Source organism: Enoplosus armatus, chromosome 20 (assembly GCF_043641665.1).
Source record: "Enoplosus armatus isolate fEnoArm2 chromosome 20, fEnoArm2.hap1, whole genome shotgun sequence".
NCBI classification, from domain to species: domain Eukaryota; kingdom Metazoa; phylum Chordata; class Actinopteri; order Centrarchiformes; family Enoplosidae; genus Enoplosus; species Enoplosus armatus.
Window position 1 is genome coordinate 12,500,618 of NC_092199.1, and position 18,526 is coordinate 12,519,143.

Sequence of the window (18,526 nt, forward strand, 5' to 3'; positions counted from 1 at the left end):
CACAAAATGTAATGTTTATTTCCATATTGGCTAATTAGTGCCAAATAAGAACTGAATGGACAGTTTTTATAAAGAACAATAACAAAATATTTTGTACTTTGTAAACTTCCGTAAATCTACTTTCTAACACGCATTCGCTCCTATTCTTTCTTCGGAAGCTGATTGGCCGTAAGACACAACGTGGGCGGGCTTATGCCGCTTTAACCGTCGGTGATTGGTTATTGACTTGAAACACTACAGGGCCAAGCTTTGTTTGATTGGTCAATGTAGCTGGCGCGAGAGCTTTCCTCTAAGTTTCGAATTTTCAAACTGGGGTCTTGATTCATTCGGCGACAATACGCTTTAGTGGAGCCAGGCAGCAGTTATTATAAGGAGTTTGGTGGGGGTTGGTTAGCTAGCATTAGTTATAAGCCTAGTCTATACATTATTGCAAGCACCAGGATTTTGCAGTAAAGAAGTAAGAAGAATGGCTGAACCACTAAAGGTAACTTTACTGTCACTTCGATATTTGCAGTCAACGTTAACTGTTACTGCTAGTGTTAGCTACAATGAAACGTAGCAACGGTTAAAGTTAGCTAGCTAACATCGCCTAGGCCACCATTAACCCAACTATCGTTAACGACATTTAACGTAATGATTCGTGATGTTAAAACGCAAAAATGCATTATGCAAAATCAACTGGTCAACAAAACTACAATGTTTGATGTGCCCCTACCAGTAACGTAACATAACGTAATAACTCACCTCCCAGGCACATGGCACAGCATCAAATGTGATGTAAGTTAGCTATAAATTAGGCCAATAGATTTTTAGACACCATATTGATGTTATGGTCCATAACCATCTGGCCAGCTAGCTAACGGTAACGCTAATGTTAAGTTGTGTTTCATAATTTCCTACAACGTTACCAATAATGTCAACGTATCCGTCTTATAGCAAACCATGGCGTTGCACTAATGTTAATGTTGTTAAGGTAGGATCAACCTTAACTTTAATTTAGCAGTTAACGCTAGCTATTGCTGTAGTTAATCGAGCTTAATATTTATTTGAACGTAAAAAGTTTAAGTGTAAGTAGACCAGCAGCACGTCTGTGGTCAGCAGCGTTTACATTTCTAAACTAGTGGAAATGTGACCTCACGTTGGAGAGGTAACGTTAAAGAACTGGACTGGATTTCTTGTGTTCAAAATAAAGAAGTGGCAGCCACCTGTAAACCCTGGTTCAAATATCTGCCCTTCTGAAGTGTCTTCGAGCAACACATTGAAATGAGATCGCTGCAACTTCAAGGGGGTGTTTTGTTGACTGTGCACTGATTATTCATTGTTTTTCAGTAGACATACGTTTTTGTGTTCACCAAGTTCTGAGGTTTTGATTTGTCTACATTAAAACTCAAGATTCAACTAATCACAACAATGTGAAGCTGTGTAGGTGGCATTGCAGATGTAGTTGGTCATTGTATGGAGAATGCCTGTAACACAAAAAGAACCCACTGCTGCAGTCTCGGCTGCGATACAAGAGCATTCACATGAAAGATTACCCCGTGTCATTTGCAGCAGACCTACTTTGAAAACAAGCCGGTGGAAAAGACGAAGAAAGATCCGAAGCGGCTGTCAGTGGAGAGGATCTATCAGAAGAAGACGCAGTTGGAGCACATTTTGCTCCGTCCGGACTCCTACATAGGCTCTGTAGAGCCTGTCACACAAGTAAGATGTCACACAGCAATGTCTTTGGAATTGAAGGCTTCTTTATTGAACTTTCATTGATTTAAGACCTCGGGTGAATCTCAAAGGACCTGATGTTAGGGTGGACTAATTTGGATATTTGCTGAAGAATTTTGCTCCCACTGCGGAGTTGCAGGATGTTTATGAGGGGAACAAAGCATTAATGGTTCATATTATACAAATGTATGCGTGGTCTTTGTAGTCACTACTTGACTTCTTTCCTTAGCAAATGTGGGTGTATGATGAGGATGTTGGACTGAACTGCCGTGATGTCACATTTGTGCCTGGGCTTTACAAGATTTTTGATGAGATTCTTGGTGAGTAAATAGCTCAGAATTTTAAATTGTGCATAATGTAAATAGACAAAATGCTTGCCATCCATTGGCAGGCCTACTATACTGAAACAATTCATTTTTTTCTTCTCCTTACAGTAAACGCAGCTGACAATAAGCAGAGGGACAAGAGCATGTCCCTCATCAAGGTCAACATTGATGTGTGAGTAATATATAATATTGCAAATATCTTTATTATCCTACCACAGTGTCCCTTTGCTTGTAAGTTGTCAAATAGACCCAACTCATATCCAGCTCAAGTCTCACATGATGATGAAGTGTGTGTGTGTGTGTGTTTCCTTTTAGTGAAAACAACACCATCAGTGTATGGAATAATGGGAAGGGTATTCCTGTGGTTGAGCACAAGGTGGAGAAGGTCTATGTACCTGCTCTCATCTTCGGGCAGCTCCTCACCTCCAGCAACTACGATGATGACGAGAAGAAAGTCACTGGTGAGATAGATTGTGGAAGACTCATTTGTTTTGGTTACAGTGTACAACAGTATATTGACTGATGTATTTAAGGGAAAATGCAATGTTTGATCAAAGACACAACTTTTACAATAGTCCAACAGTGTGAGCAACATGCCCAGTTTATCAGACATGTTTTAAACAAAACCTATGTTTAACCATAATATCTAAACTATTAAAATTACAGCAAAAGACCTGTTGTAATCATTAAATAATGAATAATAGTTTACAAATCCCTCAATCAAAAAAAATCGTCACAATGGAGGTACGCACAGAAATGTAATTAAAGCCACACATAGGGGATTGATCAGTAGACTGTCACTTTTCTACTATCCTAACCCATCTTTATACCAATACTTGTTCTTTAGGTGGACGCAATGGATATGGTGCTAAGCTTTGCAACATCTTTAGCATGAAGTTCACTGTGGAGACTTCCTGTAAAGAGTCAAGGAAGACCTTCAAGCAGGTAGGAGGGAGGCTGAACCACAGTTGCTCTTTTGTAATCATTGTTACTTGTAAGGGGAAAATGCCATTTTACAATATGTCCATGTTTTCCACAGACTTGGTATGACAACATGGGCCGCACAGGGGATGCTAACCTCAGACCCTTTGACGGAGAGGAATACACTTGCATCACTTTCAGGCCAGATCTGGCCAAGTTTAAAATGAGCATCCTGGACAAGGACACAGTGGCTCTGATGACCAGGAGGGCCTACGACATTGCTGGAGCCTCTAAGGGTGTCCGGGTGTTCTTCAATGGCAAGAGGCTGCCAGTAAGTTACCATGCTGTTTCACTTTTCTGCCTCACTGTCCGCCTGTTGCTTTCTGTCAACCAACTATTTATCAGCTATCTCTTACTAGATGAGAAATGGGTTTTATTTGTCCTTTTCAAATAGAATTTAAAATGAACTTCAAACATTATCAGCAAATGTAAAGACAGCTTCCACAAACTTGATTTTTGTTTTTTGATCTACGTTTGATTTAAGTGTCGGGCTAACCTCCTTCAGCTGAGAAAATGTTTTGAAGATTTAATGGTTTTAGTTATTTAGAAATCTGGAGAAGAAGCCTTTTATTTCTTAGCATTTAGACTACCACATATTCTCAAAGCCTTTGTTTCATCTTCAACTTACATTGCTTTGATGTAGGAGTTAGGATTAAACCACATCACTAATCTTCTACTATTTTTAATTGCCTACCTATTGAGTTTTAACTTTCATTGCACAAGCCTGTAGAGACTAAGACAACTGCTCTTGTACTCCAGATTACAGGTTTCCGGAGCTACGTGGACATGTATGTGAAGGACAAGGTGGACGAGATTGGCAACACCCTCACCGTGATCCATGAGATCGTCAACGACCGCTGGGAGGTCTGCCTCACCATGAGCGAGAAAGGTTTCCAGCAAGTCAGCTTTGTCAACAGTATTGCTACGACCAAGGTAATGTCACAGTGCATTAGATCTTTTGTAGTGCGTTATTGTATATATGTGTAACAGAGTGATTGATTAAGCATGGGTTGTGACCTCCATGCCAAACCAATTATTTATTTATTTTAAGTAGTCTGTTGGAATGCTGAGCTGAACTGAACTGAGAATTTTAATTTTAATCTTATTTTGTCAGCTCTGTTTAAATTTTCATTTGAGAGCAGCTATGAAGCATTGAAAGGCTGACTGAACTAGTAGACCAGGTTCCTTTGGCAGCTAAGTACAAGTTTGGCTGCTCTCCCAGCCACTTTGTGTCACTATGATTAAGACTTATGACATTTATTCTGTAAATGGGATTGCACGTTTGTCCTCTGGCCCTCAGGGAGGGAGGCACATCGACTATGTGGCTGATCAGGTGGTTGGCAAGCTCATTGAAGTGGTGAAGAAGAAGAATAAAGCTGGGGTGGCCGTCAAGCCTTTCCAGGTACAGTCATCGTATTGGAACCTCACATCTGAAAACTGTGCGATTACGTTATTGTCAAAGTTGTTGGAGCTGTGTGAAAAATATATCAAATATTCTCTGTTAGCAAAAAGCATAACTGAGAATGCTCCATCTCTCTCCATCCAGGTGAAGAACCACATATGGCTGTTTGTCAATTGCCTGATTGAGAACCCCACCTTTGATTCTCAGACCAAAGAGAACATGACACTGCAGCAGAAGACCTTTGGGTCCACTTGTCCTCTCAGTGACAAGTTCATTAAACAGGTGCTAATGAAAAACCGTGCTAATTCGTACCCTCAGAAGTGTAATCATTAGAATTTCAATAATTCATCTTCATTTTTTGTTCTCCATAGGCCACGTCTTGTGGGATTGTAGAAAGCATCATGAACTGGGTGAAGTTCAAGGCTCAGACCCAGCTCAACAAGAAATGCTCAGCTGTTAAACATACAAAAATCAAAGGGGTGCCTAAACTGGATGATGCCAACGATGCAGGTATTGTATACAACACTCTTTTTTTGAATACGGTGTCATGAGAAAGCAAATGGGCTGCCATCATCTCATACAGCAGTGACCATGTTGTCTGGCAGGTGGGAAGAACTCAATCGGCTGCACACTGATCCTTACTGAGGGAGACTCAGCCAAGACACTGGCTGTGTCTGGGCTGGGAGTGGTCGGCAGGGACCGCTATGGCGTCTTCCCTCTCAGAGGAAAAATGCTCAACGTCCGGGAGGCCTCACTCAAACAGGTTGGGCCCAACAGCATTTTGCTCATGATCATTTGATGGCAGCAGATGCATATCTCTCTGTGGCGGGTGCCAGGGGGGGTCATATAGATAGATTTGAATTGTTGTATCTTGTATGGACACACACATAACAATGGGTTCAATCAGAGAAAACCATATTTAGCATAATCTACCTGTGATGTAGTTTAGCAAAGAGCTGAGAGTGACAATTGTTTGGTCTTCCTCATCAGATTATGGAGAACGCTGAAATCAACAACATCATTAAGATCCTTGGCCTTCAGTACAAGAAGAACTACAGCGACCCAGAATCCCTCAAGAGTCTGCGTTATGGCAAGATCATGATCATGACAGATCAGGTGCGCCAGCAGTCTCATTCTATCTTTATTCTCATCTTGGACCATCATTTAAAACTTTTTAGTGCTGTCATAGAGCGCCTTAAAAACTCTGCTTTTTTGGATTAAGCTTTAGCTTTAAAGGTTACATTAATATGACTAGACTGTATTCCTGTGATTGTGACAGGATCAAGATGGCTCCCACATTAAGGGCCTGCTGATCAACTTCATCCACCATAACTGGCCGTCGCTGCTGCGCCACAACTTCCTGGAGGAGTTCATCACCCCCATCATCAAGGTACAGAAGTCTCTGAAGAGAATTTGGCCCGTGGTTGACAAGTTGTATTCCTCAGAAGGAGTCTTGGCAGGTCTTGTTCTGTTTCATTCATGTAATTACCTGGTGAATTATGGAAAGTAGCTAAATGATTTGGGGACATAACAAATAATGTGAAACAAAGGTGCTTTCTAGCCCTGATAGAGTACCCAACTGTCCAAATTTGCAACAACACTGCCATCTGGTGTCAATACCCCAGAACACTCGGAGCTGAATGTTTTGTATTATAGGAGAGCTGCTGCTGGTTGCTTTTTCACAACAATTCTACTATTTATATAAAATCACACTGTTCATGATTCTTCTTTGATGATGGTCATGATGATGGTTTTTAAACATGTTAACTATTTAAATGACAAGGGGAGAAGACATGAAGTGATTGCAGACTTCTTTTATTTCCTTCTCTTTAGGCAACTCACAAGAAAACTCAGCTGTCTTTCTACAGTATCCCTGAATTCAACGCATGGAAGGAAAGCCAGACCAACCACAAATCTTGGAAAATCAAATACTACAAAGGTTTGTTATAAACCCCTGTGTGGTAGTAAAAACGACAAGTAAGCAACCCATCATACCTGGCCAATGTCATGGTTATTGTGTGAGTGATTATAATGCTAAATCTAATAGTTTCTGTTCCTTTGTGGCCTAAATCCATCCAGGTTTGGGAACCAGCACATCGCAGGAAGCCAAGGAGTACTTCTCTGATATGCAGAAACACCGTATCCCATTCAAGTACTCTGGACCTGAAGACGATGAAGCTATCACCCTTGTAAGATGTTACCCATTACGGGATGCATTATAAGTTAACACCAAATTTCTGGCTAGAATGTAATTGGTAGCTGAAGTGTTAATATGTGATTTTGTTGTTGTTGTTTTTGTTTTGCCCAGGCCTTTAGCAAGAAGAAAGTGGAAGAGAGGAAAGAGTGGCTGACCAACTTCATGATCAACAGGCGCCAGCGCAGAGAGCACAACCTGCCTGAGGTAACGTCCCAAAAATTACGGAACATAATGGGATTTTTTTTAAATGATTTCTGTGAAGTTTCACTGTATCCTTTGCTGTCCCTTCACAGGACTACCTATACGGTCAGTCCACCAAGTCCCTCTCCTACAACGACTTTGTCAACAAGGAGCTGGTACTTTTCTCCAACTCTGACAACGAGCGGTCAATCCCCTGCCTGGTGGACGGTGCGTGAAATGATAAAGATCACCAAGAAACGCATTCGTAACTCTTATGAAACCATGTTTGTTAGGTGGTCTAATGTGTGTCTGCGTTTGTGTGTATGTCAGGTCTGAAACCTGGCCAGAGGAAGGTGCTGTTCTGTTGTTTCAAGAGGAACGACAAGAGGGAGGTGAAGGTGGCCCAGTTGGCTGGCTCGGTGGCTGAGATGTCAGCCTACCACCATGGAGAGGTGAGACAGCATTACACTTGAATGAGCTGATTTCCCAAATATGTTGTCTGTTCAGTGTCTAAAATAGCCTGTTTGATGTTGGACTACTGCCAATTTTGTAGCGTTCACATGTGGGAGAAATTGTAGTTTTCTTTCTTTCTTTTTTTATTTGGTTGGATTGTATTTTACTATTGTACTAAATTTGAAGAAAATAAATGCAAAACAGCCTCTCATAGCAAATGAATCTTACACCGACTGTTCCTGGTGAGCAAAGCTAGCTACATTTAGCCGTTTTGACAATACTGTTGATTTAATGTTCTCAACTCTTCATTTTTCAGGTCTCTCTGATGATGACCATTGTTGGTTTGGCCCAAAACTTTGTGGGAAGCAACAACATGAACCTGTTGCAGCCTCTGGGTCAGTTTGGAACCAGGCTGCATGGTGGCAAGGACTCTGCCAGCCCTCGATACATCTTCACCATGCTCAGGTCAGCAGCCTCCTCCAAATAACCTGAAGCTGCAGGCCTTGACAAGTTTAAGAATCTGGGGGATTTGATTTCATGGTTTACCAAGTGAGTGATGAACTCAAAACTTATCCCAACTTCCTGTCCTTCCAGTCCTCTTGCCCGCCTTGTTTTCCCATCTGTGGATGACAACCTGCTCAAGTACAACTATGACGACAACCAGCGTGTAGAGCCCGAGTGGTACATGCCCATCATCCCCACCGTGCTGGTGAACGGTGCTGAAGGTATCGGCACAGGCTGGGCCAGCAAGATCCCCAACTACGACATACGAGAGATCGTGAGCAACATCCACCGCATGCTCAATGGCGATGAGCCTCTGCCCATGGTGAGGACAGGAAGTGGCTGTTGTTGCTTTCTGAGATTGCTGTCTTGTGTCGTGTGGTGTACAAATCGGATGATGAGGGGACTTTTTTTTTCTCCCATAGTTTCCAAACTACAAAGGCTTCAAGGGCACAATTGAGCATGTGATGGACAACCAGTACATGAACAGTGGAGAGGTGGCCATCATTGATTCCACCACCATTGAGATCTCTGAATTGCCTGTCAAATCCTGGACACAGGTTAGTCCCTAAAGCTTTGTTTTTCCTCTTAAGGATGTTTTCAGGATGTACCATCATTTCGATTGATGCTGTTTGTAAGATGGACTCAAATGAAATTAAGTCTTATTCATTTTTAGTACTTTTATGTCATTTCACGTTATTCTCCGTGGTTTAGACCTACAAGGAAAACGTGCTGGAGCCAATGTTGAATGGCACAGAGAAGGTCCCTCCTCTGATCACGGACTACAAGGAATATCACACAGACACCACTGTGCGCTTTGTGGTCAAGATGGCGGCAGAGAAGCTGAGGGAAGCGGAGGCTGCCGGCCTCCACAAAGTCTTCAAACTTCAGAGCCCCCTCACCTGTAATTCTATGGTAATGGCTGCCATACATCTAAGTCTTGTACCTGTAATAAAACCTCAAACATTTCTGAAAAGCTTAACCTGTTTCCAAACCGTCCCAAACCTAGTGTTTTTATTGTTTCCCCTTTTAGGTTCTGTTTGATCATGTGGGCAGCCTGAAGAAGTATGAGTCTGTGCAGGATATTCTCAGGGACTTCTTTGAGCTGAGGATGAAGTACTACGTGCTGAGAAAGGACTGGTTGGTTGGCATGCTAGGGGCAGAAAGTGCTAAACTCAGCAACCAGGCCCGCTTCATCCTGGAGAAAATCCAGGGCACCTTGGTCATTGGTTAGTTGCTAATTACAATTTTTGTTTAAATCACACACTGCTGCAATTTGCAGTCACAATTATCATTTACACAGAATTGTGCAGACCTAGAATGTGTTTTGTTTGTCTTTGATTCAAAGTACTAATACTGTCCATCTACTTGTAGAGAACAAACCAAAGAAGGAACTTATTCACATGCTGCAGCAGATGGGCTACGACTCTGACCCAGTCAAGGCTTGGAAAGAGGCTCAAGAGAAGGTAGGACTCATATGGCTTTCAGCTACTTTAATGAGGAATGCAAGATAACTAGCCTCCACCTGAGCAAATAACATTAAATATTGGTGTTGATGCTCTTAGAATGAGGAGGAGATGGAGGATGAAAATGAGGTGGAAGGAACGGAGAAGGAGGACACCAGCGGGCCAGACTACAACTACCTGCTGAGCATGCCCATGTGGTTCCTGACCAAAGAGAAGAAGGAGGAGCTGTGCAAACAGAGGGATGCTAAGGTGTGATGCTCAGCCATGCTGCAATCTTACTGATGGCTCAAACTTAAAATTTAAATAAGTCTATCTTGTAAACTTTGTCCTTTTCTGGCCCACTTGCTGTTGTATAGCTGACAGAGCTGAAGACCCTGAAGAAGAGGGTACCAGCCGACCTGTGGAGGGAGGACCTTGCTGCTTTCTCCGAGGAACTGGCGGTATTGGCTCTTTATCTGTCTACACTTCACATATGGTCAATTACAGCATGTCCTCCATGGTTTCAGAAACAGACTGGCAGTATAACTTGCCTAATTGGCAGTCATATTTTCAATCCCACATGGGCATGTGTGCATATTGAGTACTGATCCAAGCCTCTTAAAAACCCCGGACACATTCAGAGTCGTCACTGTCAAACCTTTCCCTCCTGAATAATCTTCTGATCTTCTGATCTTCTTCCTTCTCATGCTCAGAGCATTGAGGCCAAAGAAAAGGAGAATGAGTCCGTTCCAGTTAAAAAGGGAGCTGGAAAAGGCAAAGCAGTGAAGGTGAAGCTGGAGACTCTGCCCACGCCGCAGGGTCGCCGCGTTGTCCCGCGCATTACCAGCACCATGAAAGCTGAAGCTAACAGGAAGGCTGATCTTAAGAAAGGAGAAGGCAAGAGGGGCAAGAAAATCAAGGTACGCCTTTTCAAATTTAAATAAATCACACTAGAGGAGGATTATTGTGCCCAGAAGAACATTATTACTTTATTTATTGGGTTCGTAGTTACTCCGTTATCACAACTGTCTTATATCTGCATCTTGAACAGTTCTTGGTACAGCACACTCACCCAAAAGAAAGTAACATTTTGCTTGACCCAATTTCTGTAATCGTAGAGTGAGGATGTAGTGATGAAGATGGAGTTTGGAGAAGAAGCAGAGCCGAATGAGGAGATTGGCTTGGCTGCACGACTGAGCAAGAAAACTAAAACCCAGGCAAAGGAGAAAGGTGAGAATAACTGCTTTAATAACTAATTAATTAACCAACTAACTATCAATTTTGAGTTGATATTTAGTTCTATTATGTAGAATATAAAAAGTAACATTTCAGTCAAACAAGATGCACAAAGTGCAATAAAATAGTTTTTAAGTTGTTGGAACTTTATATTCATGATGAAAACACAATTTTAAGCGCAATCAATGCATCAATAAAGTAATGTCCTGTTTAAAGGTGCAACCAGTAACCAATGGCTTTTTTGTAATATCTAGTGGCAACCCTGCGAAAATACATCATCTGCAAACGGGTCTTCTTCCACAACCCTCAGTGCTCCGTAAATTATTACAGGTTGCACCTGTTTGTACACTGTTTTTAGATTTTTATTAGAGATGACTAAGAAACACACACTTCTCTGCAGCAGCATCAAAGACCGGTAAGCAGAGCACTCTTCAGTTCAAGCCTGTCACCAAGAAGCCCAAGAGTAATCCGTGGTCGGACGATGGGTCTGAGGATCTGTCCGACGGTGAAATGGAGGCAGAGGAGGCGGTTGCCCCCAGGGAGCGGGTTGAACGCAGAACTAAAGGTGAATCTGCCGGATCACCCTAACCACGATCATCACTGATGGTTAGGCAGGTGTATCCAGAGTTATGTTTCCCCATCTGAAAAGACCATTTGCTCATACATACAAATACAGATCACTGTTCTAAGCTCTTCCCTCACCCAGACAGCCAGACGAGATGTAATCACTCCAGAAATGTTTGGGATTTTGAATTAAAACACGGATACAACACATTTCCTGGGGCTAATTAGCTCTTATCTCAATTCACCCCCAACTGATCTTTGCAACAGCTGTTTGATTACTCATCTGTTATGGGAGGAAGCAAAAATGACTCATTCTAATTATTAGAACAACCAGCCTGCATTACATGTCAGCGTTACTAAATCAAACCATTCTGTGGCCTGTTTGTTAAGCTGTGTTGAAGTACAGCATGTCCGACAGTGAAAGTGAATTTGATGACTGGGGGAAGAAGGACGCTCCAAAACGGAAATCTGTCATCAGCGATGATGATACCAGCTTTGCCCCAGAGCCCAGCACCATGGCTGACAGCGACGTGGACTCTCCAGCTCCGCCTCCCAAAGCTCCAGAACCCACGTGAGTACGAGACAACAGACGACTTCAAGTGTAAAGCTTCCTTCACATCAAGGCTTTTCCAGTCAGTTTTTTTTCCTTAAATCAAATTTCTGTCATTTCTGTGCAGGAAGAAAGTGGCAAAGAGCAAATCAACAGTAAAACGAGCTGACACCAAGTCCAGCTGTAAGTATTTTCATGGGACATGGGATGTGATGAGCTTGAGAAATGTTGGGCCGAGAGTCTGAGGTTTAATTATTTGCTCTTAATGTTTCTCTGCAGCTCAGTCGGATGATCAGGTGACTGCAGCCAAGGCTCCAGTTCAACGTAAAACCAAGGCGGCGGCACCCAAGAAAACTGCTGCTGCAAGGAAACCGGCTGCATCCAAGAAGAAGGCTGCAGGTATTTAGACAAGCCTGTAGCTTAATCATGGAATGCGCTCAGTGTGGTTTATATGCCTCACAGATCGAAGAGCAGAGGCATTGTTAAAGTTTGAAAGTTGTTGTATTGCTGTTTTTATTTATATAACAGGTAGTTTGTCACATATTTCTTGTGAGCACATGTAGATCAAACACTTAGCATGGTTTGTTTTTCACATTCATTTCTCGTAGACGTCAAGCAGCCGTCCATCGAAGATGCTTTTTCTAAACCCAAACCTTCATCCAACACGGCCGCCAAGAAGATCCCTTCATTTGACTCCACTGACTCTGAGGGTGAAGCTAAAGCTCCAGTTACAAAGGCGAAGCCCGTTCTGAAACGGAAACAGGCCGTCAGTGACGACTCTGACAGCAGCTCAGACAACCTCATGTCACGCCTCAAGGCCAAAACAAGTGCCAGCAGCAAGGTCAGTTGAAGGTCTTTAGAGGTTAATGGACCATGAGGCCTCATATTTGTTTATGAATGTATTTATTCAGGTATTGTAAGTCACTATAAACGTATTTATACCTTGTTTGCCTTGTTATATTTTCTCTGTTCTTGTAGAAAACCAAGAAGTGGGTTGACGACGACAGCTTCCAGGTTTTGGACCAGGCAGCTCCTGTAGCGGTGGCACCGCGGGACAAGCCCTCACGGGCCCGGAAACCTGTAGCCTACAACCTGGACTCAGACTCAGATGAAGACTTTTAAATCGTAGTCTCTAAGTCTACATTTCATTTTTTTTTCTTTTAGATTTTGTATTAAAGACAGGTTCTTTAGTAAGTTATACAAATAGTTTGTGCCGTGTGATTAATATGGCTTCGCTTTTATCACTTGAGGCACGGTTGCATTTACACTTGTTGCTTAAATGGCCCTTAAACCTGCAGTCCTTAAAAAATCTGATTTATTGTTCAAGTTTCTCATCCTGTCAAAGAGCAGAAGTATAAAAAGAAAAATCTGTTTATATGCATCATACTTGTGTGCAGGTCTAGTTTGAATCTTAAAATGACTTCTTGAAATCTTTTCTAATCCACTTGTTTGTGTCTTGTCCTGTAAATATTTCAATGTCTGTTCATTTTATATTTTGAAAAATAAAGTTAACTTGTTTGTATTGATTGTGCAGCGTGTTTGGAATATGAGTTGCATGATGGGATCAATCTGTCATTGACTTTGTTCAAGTCAGGTTCTCAGTAGGTGTGTTCAAATGACATGTTTAGTGGAGGGAGGAGCATCGGTCACATGTAGATAGACTGGTGTAATGGGGGAACAGGGACATTTGGATGGGTAAGTAATATGTTATGTATACTTCAGAGCACAGACAAATGAGCTTTCCAAGAGTTGGAGAAGTAGTTATCTAGTTGTTCTGTACAACATTGATTAACTGGTTCAAAGTCCTGTAATCTCTTGGAAGCAATCAACAGTTTTATTGCTTATATAATACAAATCTTGAACTCCAAACCAGGTCAATAAAAGCGATGTATTTTGATTAATCAGAGGGAGCTTTATGTAAGTGGCATGTTGTCGTGTTGCCCCTCGTGAGTGGGGAGACTGGTGGTAAAACAGATCCTTCCTGCCATTTAGGAAGCTCTTTGAAATGCTCATCAAGACTTTGCCGTTCTTGGGTAAACATCACTTCTGTCTGGGACTCTTGATGGGTGCAGATTAGGACGTAGCAGGAATTTCCTTAACTGTTGCCGCCCTCTCAATTATAAGCACCGGCCAACCTCAATCGCATGCCATTTGGACGGAGAGAGTGAGAGGAGCAGAGGTTGGTATGGACACACTTTTTATTTGTTTAAATCTTCTTTGGACATACCTGAGTGGCAGAGGACAAACAAGAGAACAGGATTTTTAAGACGCATCAGAGAGGTTTGGTTTCGCTTGTCTCTCCATTAGCAAGATGAAATGTCTTCGGTTGAACCTGTTTTGTCATCTTGTCATCTGAAGTGCTGTATCAGTACAGTTTCAGGCGGGCATGTAGCTCAACCAGCCTGTGTACTTCCACAAGTAGCAGCTTGCAGCTGGCCGAGGCTTTATTCATGACTGTTGTGACCTTAAAGTGAGCTTCAAATGTGTGGAGAATAACCAACATTAGTCATATTACATTTGGCACAAATATACTGACCAAAATTGATTGGTATTTGAAAAGGTCCTAAATGACTTGTACCATTAATGGTAGCTGGTAATTAATTTACATAATAGCATCTGTTTTCTCTTACAATCATTTGTTAAATTAAACCTAAAGAAAAAGAGAAACACCTCAGGATTATAAATAGGCCAGTGTTATTGTTTTATTCCCCTGTGATATGAATTGTGGTTATTGCAGGTGGTATAATCATGTTTTATTTTTGGTTTCAGGTCATTGGAATTTGAACCCAATCACCGCTTAGTCTCACTATGGGTCATGACTTGGATTGGATAGTAAGATATATTCTAGTTTCTTTTATTAACCAGAGACAGCTTTTGCTCTGAGACGCACAAGCGGATAAATCTCCAGACTTCCAGGAAGCCATACCCACAACAGTGCTGCAATCATGGGGGAATGGGGCTTCCTCGGTGGGCTCTTTGATAACCTCCAGGCCCACTCGCCCATGCTTGGCCGCTTCTGGCTCTTACTCATGCTCGTCTTCAGGATCCTGATCCTGGGAACTGTGGCCAGCGACCTGTTTGAGGATGAGCAGGAGGAATTTGCCTGCAACACCCTCCAGCCGGGCTGCAAGCAGGTGTGCTACGACATGGCCTTCCCCATCTCCCAGTACAGATTCTGGGTGTTCCACATCGTCCTCATCGCCACACCTTCCCTGCTTTTCCTCGTGTATGCCATGCATCACCATAACAAGAGGACTAGCCGCTCCCAATCCAGCCACGCAAGTGGCACCGACTGCAAAGAAGACAACCGTTTAAGGAGGCTTTACATTGTCAACGTGGCTTTCCGCATAGTGGCAGAAGTTGGCTTTCTAGTGGGCCAGTGGCTGCTGTACGGCTTCAAGGTGGAGGCCCAGTTCCCCTGCAGCCGCTTTCCTTGCCCCTACACGGTGGACTGCTTCACCTCCCGCCCTGCAGAGAAAACAGTCTTCCTCTGCTTCTACTTCGTTGTAGGGGTGATAGCAGCTATCTCCAGCTGTGCAGAGCTGCTCTACAGCTCCTTTAAGTGGTTTTGCTCAAGGCGGCGGCCCTTCACCCCGGAGCGCTCCTACATCTGCGAGAACCTCCAGAACTTAAAGCAAGAGGAGGCAGAGGAGAAACCCAGAGGAGGGACAGTGTCAGAGAGTGCAGGCAGCAGCGTGAGGCTGAAGGGAGGATCTCTGAGGAGCAGCGGCAGCAGGAGGGTCTCCAGAATCAGCCACAAGCCCGGGGGGGGCAGATATGGGAGCAGCAGGACTCACATAGTGTGAGAGGCTGAAATCACTTCTTTTTATCGAAATATTATGACAATATCACTTAATCCTGTATGCCGTGTCACGCAAAGTTATTTCACTGTTAATGAGTGAAGGAGGTTTTATGATGGGACACGTCATAAAGAAATGCCGGGGAGATAATCATAAGATCAGGAAATGAGCAACCTCAACCCAAGACTGAAGGCTTTGATAAGGCTGATGAAGAAATACAGACCATAAACAGTTCAGGAAGGAGAAAAAGCCTTTGGATTACACTTGATACACTGATTGCTTCCTTGTTTTGTAATGAGCTCATTGCACAACCCTGTGCCACTCCCTTCTTAACAGAGAAATCCACCATAAAACTGCATTTAGTGAACATTATGTGTTATTCCAGAGGCTTTTGGACAGTGAAGTAAAAATCCATAAATGAAGATAACTGTCTCTGTGAGCTGGAAACCATTTTTCCTCTAAATAAAACAGTCCACATTTGGTATGCTTGTTTGCGTTCTTACTGAGAGTTAGAGAAGCTCAACGGGGAAACAGGGAAACAGCCAGCATGGTGTTGTCCTCGTTATGTCTCGCTTGTTTAATCCATACAAACACAGCCGGAACTTCCTGGGGCTAGCTGTTTTCCCATGTTTCCAGTATTTGTGTTTGCTAAGCTAAGCTTTTCTTTTTGAACAAGATTCTATGTTGAGGCATTCATTGTAAACATTTGCACGCTGATTTAGGTCCTCGGTGTATTTCATAGTGAGACCTACGTTTACCAAGGTTGTAATGTTGTCCATGTCCAAGATTTTCAGTACCATTTTTTTAATAAGGTTGTTCCATCAAGTTGTAACTATCGTCTTTATTCGTGGTAAATAGCCTAAATAATTTGCTACGTCTTGACAGAACAGTTATAAACTCTTAATAAGAAGTCTTGGGGTGCCAGATTGTAAAAACCCTTACCTTCTGGTAAACGGCTGCAGAAACACTGGCCAAAAGCGATCTTTCACAATTTTGCAAACCAAACGTTTTTCCACATCAATGGCTTATAACTGGCCTATGAAGCTTTAGTAAATTAACTTTTAAGCATTAATACAGACATTAGTTATAACTAACAAACCCCCTATAAAGGATGCTTTATTAAAAAGTGGTACCAGAGTGGACAGAGAAGCTACTTCGTGTAATTTCCCCCCAGGGATCAATAAAGTATTTCTGATTCTGATTCTGATTCTGCTCACATTACACAGTATAATCCTTTTATTGAATATCATCCATTACATTGTGACCATGACCAGGTAAACTGCTGATGTAGAATTTTTTTAAGGTTTTGTTTTGTTTTCTAATACATTATACCTCCAGTTTGAATGTGATGGTGTGAACAGAGAATATATATTTCACAGGTGTTCAGCAGGCAGCAGGACTGGTTGCTGAGCTTTTGCCATGCGTATCTTTCACATGACCATGAATGAATGGATGAAAACCTGCACCACGCCTGAACCTTTTGTGAGATCAATGATTTTTTTGATCCTGATATTTAAATGTTAACGTATTTCATTGTGTTTGGCGACTGACATGACGTTTTTTATTGGCACCTCTGTAACATACATTATAAGATGACTTCAGTTTCCCGCAGCATGTTTCTGTTTGTTTGAGAGACTTTTGCAAAACTGTAATCTGTCAAACAGGATGTCAGAAACAAGCAGAGTGGCATTTTTCAAATTCATGGTCGCACAGGCTGCTGAGCATGAAGCCACTTGTTGCATTGATGTTCATGTACAAACTATTAAAACACACACACATTACATTATTCAGGTACACTGAACCATTTAACTTGTTCACATTCTGTAACAGTTCACATTCCTACACGTTAGCGTATGGCTAGAAATATGTGTTGTGTAATAGCTACTGTCAACATCAACGGCTGTCTAACAAGCTGTTATCATTCACTTTCATTTTCACACTCAGGTGGCTCTGCAGGACTGCTGCTGTGTTGCCGCCTGCTCTAAATTGTGTCTTAACATACGAGGGTGGTGTCAAAGCTGCCTCATATCATCACTCTTCTCCTGCAGAACATGAATATTAAAGTTCCCTTCCACTCAAAAATGTGTTTCCGCTTGTTGTTATTTAACTTGGATGTGCAGAGTTTGACAAGAGAAGACTGTTTTAACATTTATCTGCTCGGGGGAAATGCTACTAATTTGATTTCATCTATGGGGAAATTATTTGACTTTTCAAAGGAGTTGGATAGCCTGAAAATAAATGTGATGATTTGCACATCAACCCAATATCATGTCAAAATGTTGATACCTGCACAAAGTAACTCATCCCCTGCTATGAATTCATTTTCTAAATGCAAAAAAAGCAAGGACTTTAAACTGATGTTAATCTCAGGAATGTGATCTTCCAGCTGCATCAAAGCATGAAAATACAGCTTAAAAACCATGTGCCACATAAAACACCACTAATACATCCACAGAATATGTTCTACAAGAATATTTGGCAAAAAAAAGCTTTGATAACAAGTGCACCAAGCTAATCTTGCGTGAAAGCAGCACCTCGTCTGCCTTGCATCTTGTCAACAGTAGGTGGCGGCAGCGGAACAGAAAAGCATGATTTATGAAGCTCTCATCTTCAGTTAGATGACTTCATTTACAGCCGCATTATTTAAATGACAGCATCCACACTTTCGGAGTCAGAGGCAGATTTACTTATGTATATTACCTCAGTTCACATTGAAACTGATTACAATGTCTCACTCAGCCATTCCACCTCGAAAAAGCTTATAGCTCCACGTCAATCGAAGGAACCAGTTCTTTGTTTTTAATGAGAGCACTCTCCGATGAAGAAAATGTGATTGTGGCAGTAGATCCAAGTGGCTCATCTAAACACAAAGTAATCTAAACATTCTCCAAAGAAGCTTATTTTTGACTCAAACATTCCTCCCAGAAACACACACACACACACACACACACACACACACACACACTCCCCTCCTGCTGTTCCCTGGACGCATCATATGCAGATTGCAAAGCGGTGCAGGCTCTTTGATGTGCATAGAACAGAATTCTAGATGTGTTTTATATAACCACTCGAGAGGGAAGGAAGGAAGAGTCGAAGAGGATTACCGTCAAAACTTTCCCTGTTTCCTTTTGTCTGCCTGCGTCTCTGCCTTTTCAAGTCTGCCTTGTCAAACTGG

General features: G+C 42.2%; 2 protein-coding genes across 3 annotated transcripts; both read left to right on the forward strand.

Annotated features, from left to right (window-relative positions):
* Positions 1–466: 466 nt before the first annotated feature.
* Positions 467–13,004, forward strand: top2a (DNA topoisomerase II alpha). Of its 2 annotated transcripts, none has more exons than XM_070926793.1 (35): positions 467–484; positions 1,555–1,701; positions 1,946–2,036; positions 2,151–2,214; positions 2,358–2,503; positions 2,890–2,987; positions 3,082–3,294; positions 3,783–3,956; positions 4,324–4,425; positions 4,570–4,707; positions 4,797–4,935; positions 5,031–5,188; positions 5,416–5,541; positions 5,705–5,815; positions 6,259–6,364; positions 6,505–6,614; positions 6,734–6,826; positions 6,916–7,030; positions 7,133–7,254; positions 7,572–7,720; positions 7,850–8,081; positions 8,182–8,316; positions 8,471–8,671; positions 8,790–8,985; positions 9,131–9,222; positions 9,322–9,471; positions 9,579–9,662; positions 9,915–10,121; positions 10,320–10,431; positions 10,838–11,002; positions 11,392–11,572; positions 11,679–11,734; positions 11,831–11,950; positions 12,160–12,392; positions 12,530–13,004. In XM_070926793.1, exons 1-35 carry the CDS (start codon positions 467–469, stop codon positions 12,671–12,673), a joined length of 4,728 nt encoding a protein of 1,575 aa, XP_070782894.1. In that variant the 3' UTR covers positions 12,674–13,004. The 2 variants fall into 2 exon arrangements, with proteins under 2 accessions (XP_070782894.1, XP_070782895.1); XM_070926794.1 differs by having other exon boundaries at positions 10,841–11,002.
* A 703-nt stretch (positions 13,005–13,707) lies between these two features.
* Positions 13,708–16,552, forward strand: LOC139303407 (gap junction delta-3 protein-like). Its single transcript, XM_070927216.1, has 2 exons — positions 13,708–13,730; positions 14,321–16,552. Exon 2 carries the CDS (start codon positions 14,497–14,499, stop codon positions 15,355–15,357), a length of 861 nt encoding a protein of 286 aa, XP_070783317.1. The 5' UTR covers positions 13,708–13,730; positions 14,321–14,496; the 3' UTR covers positions 15,358–16,552.
* The last annotated feature ends 1,974 nt before the right edge of the window (positions 16,553–18,526 follow it).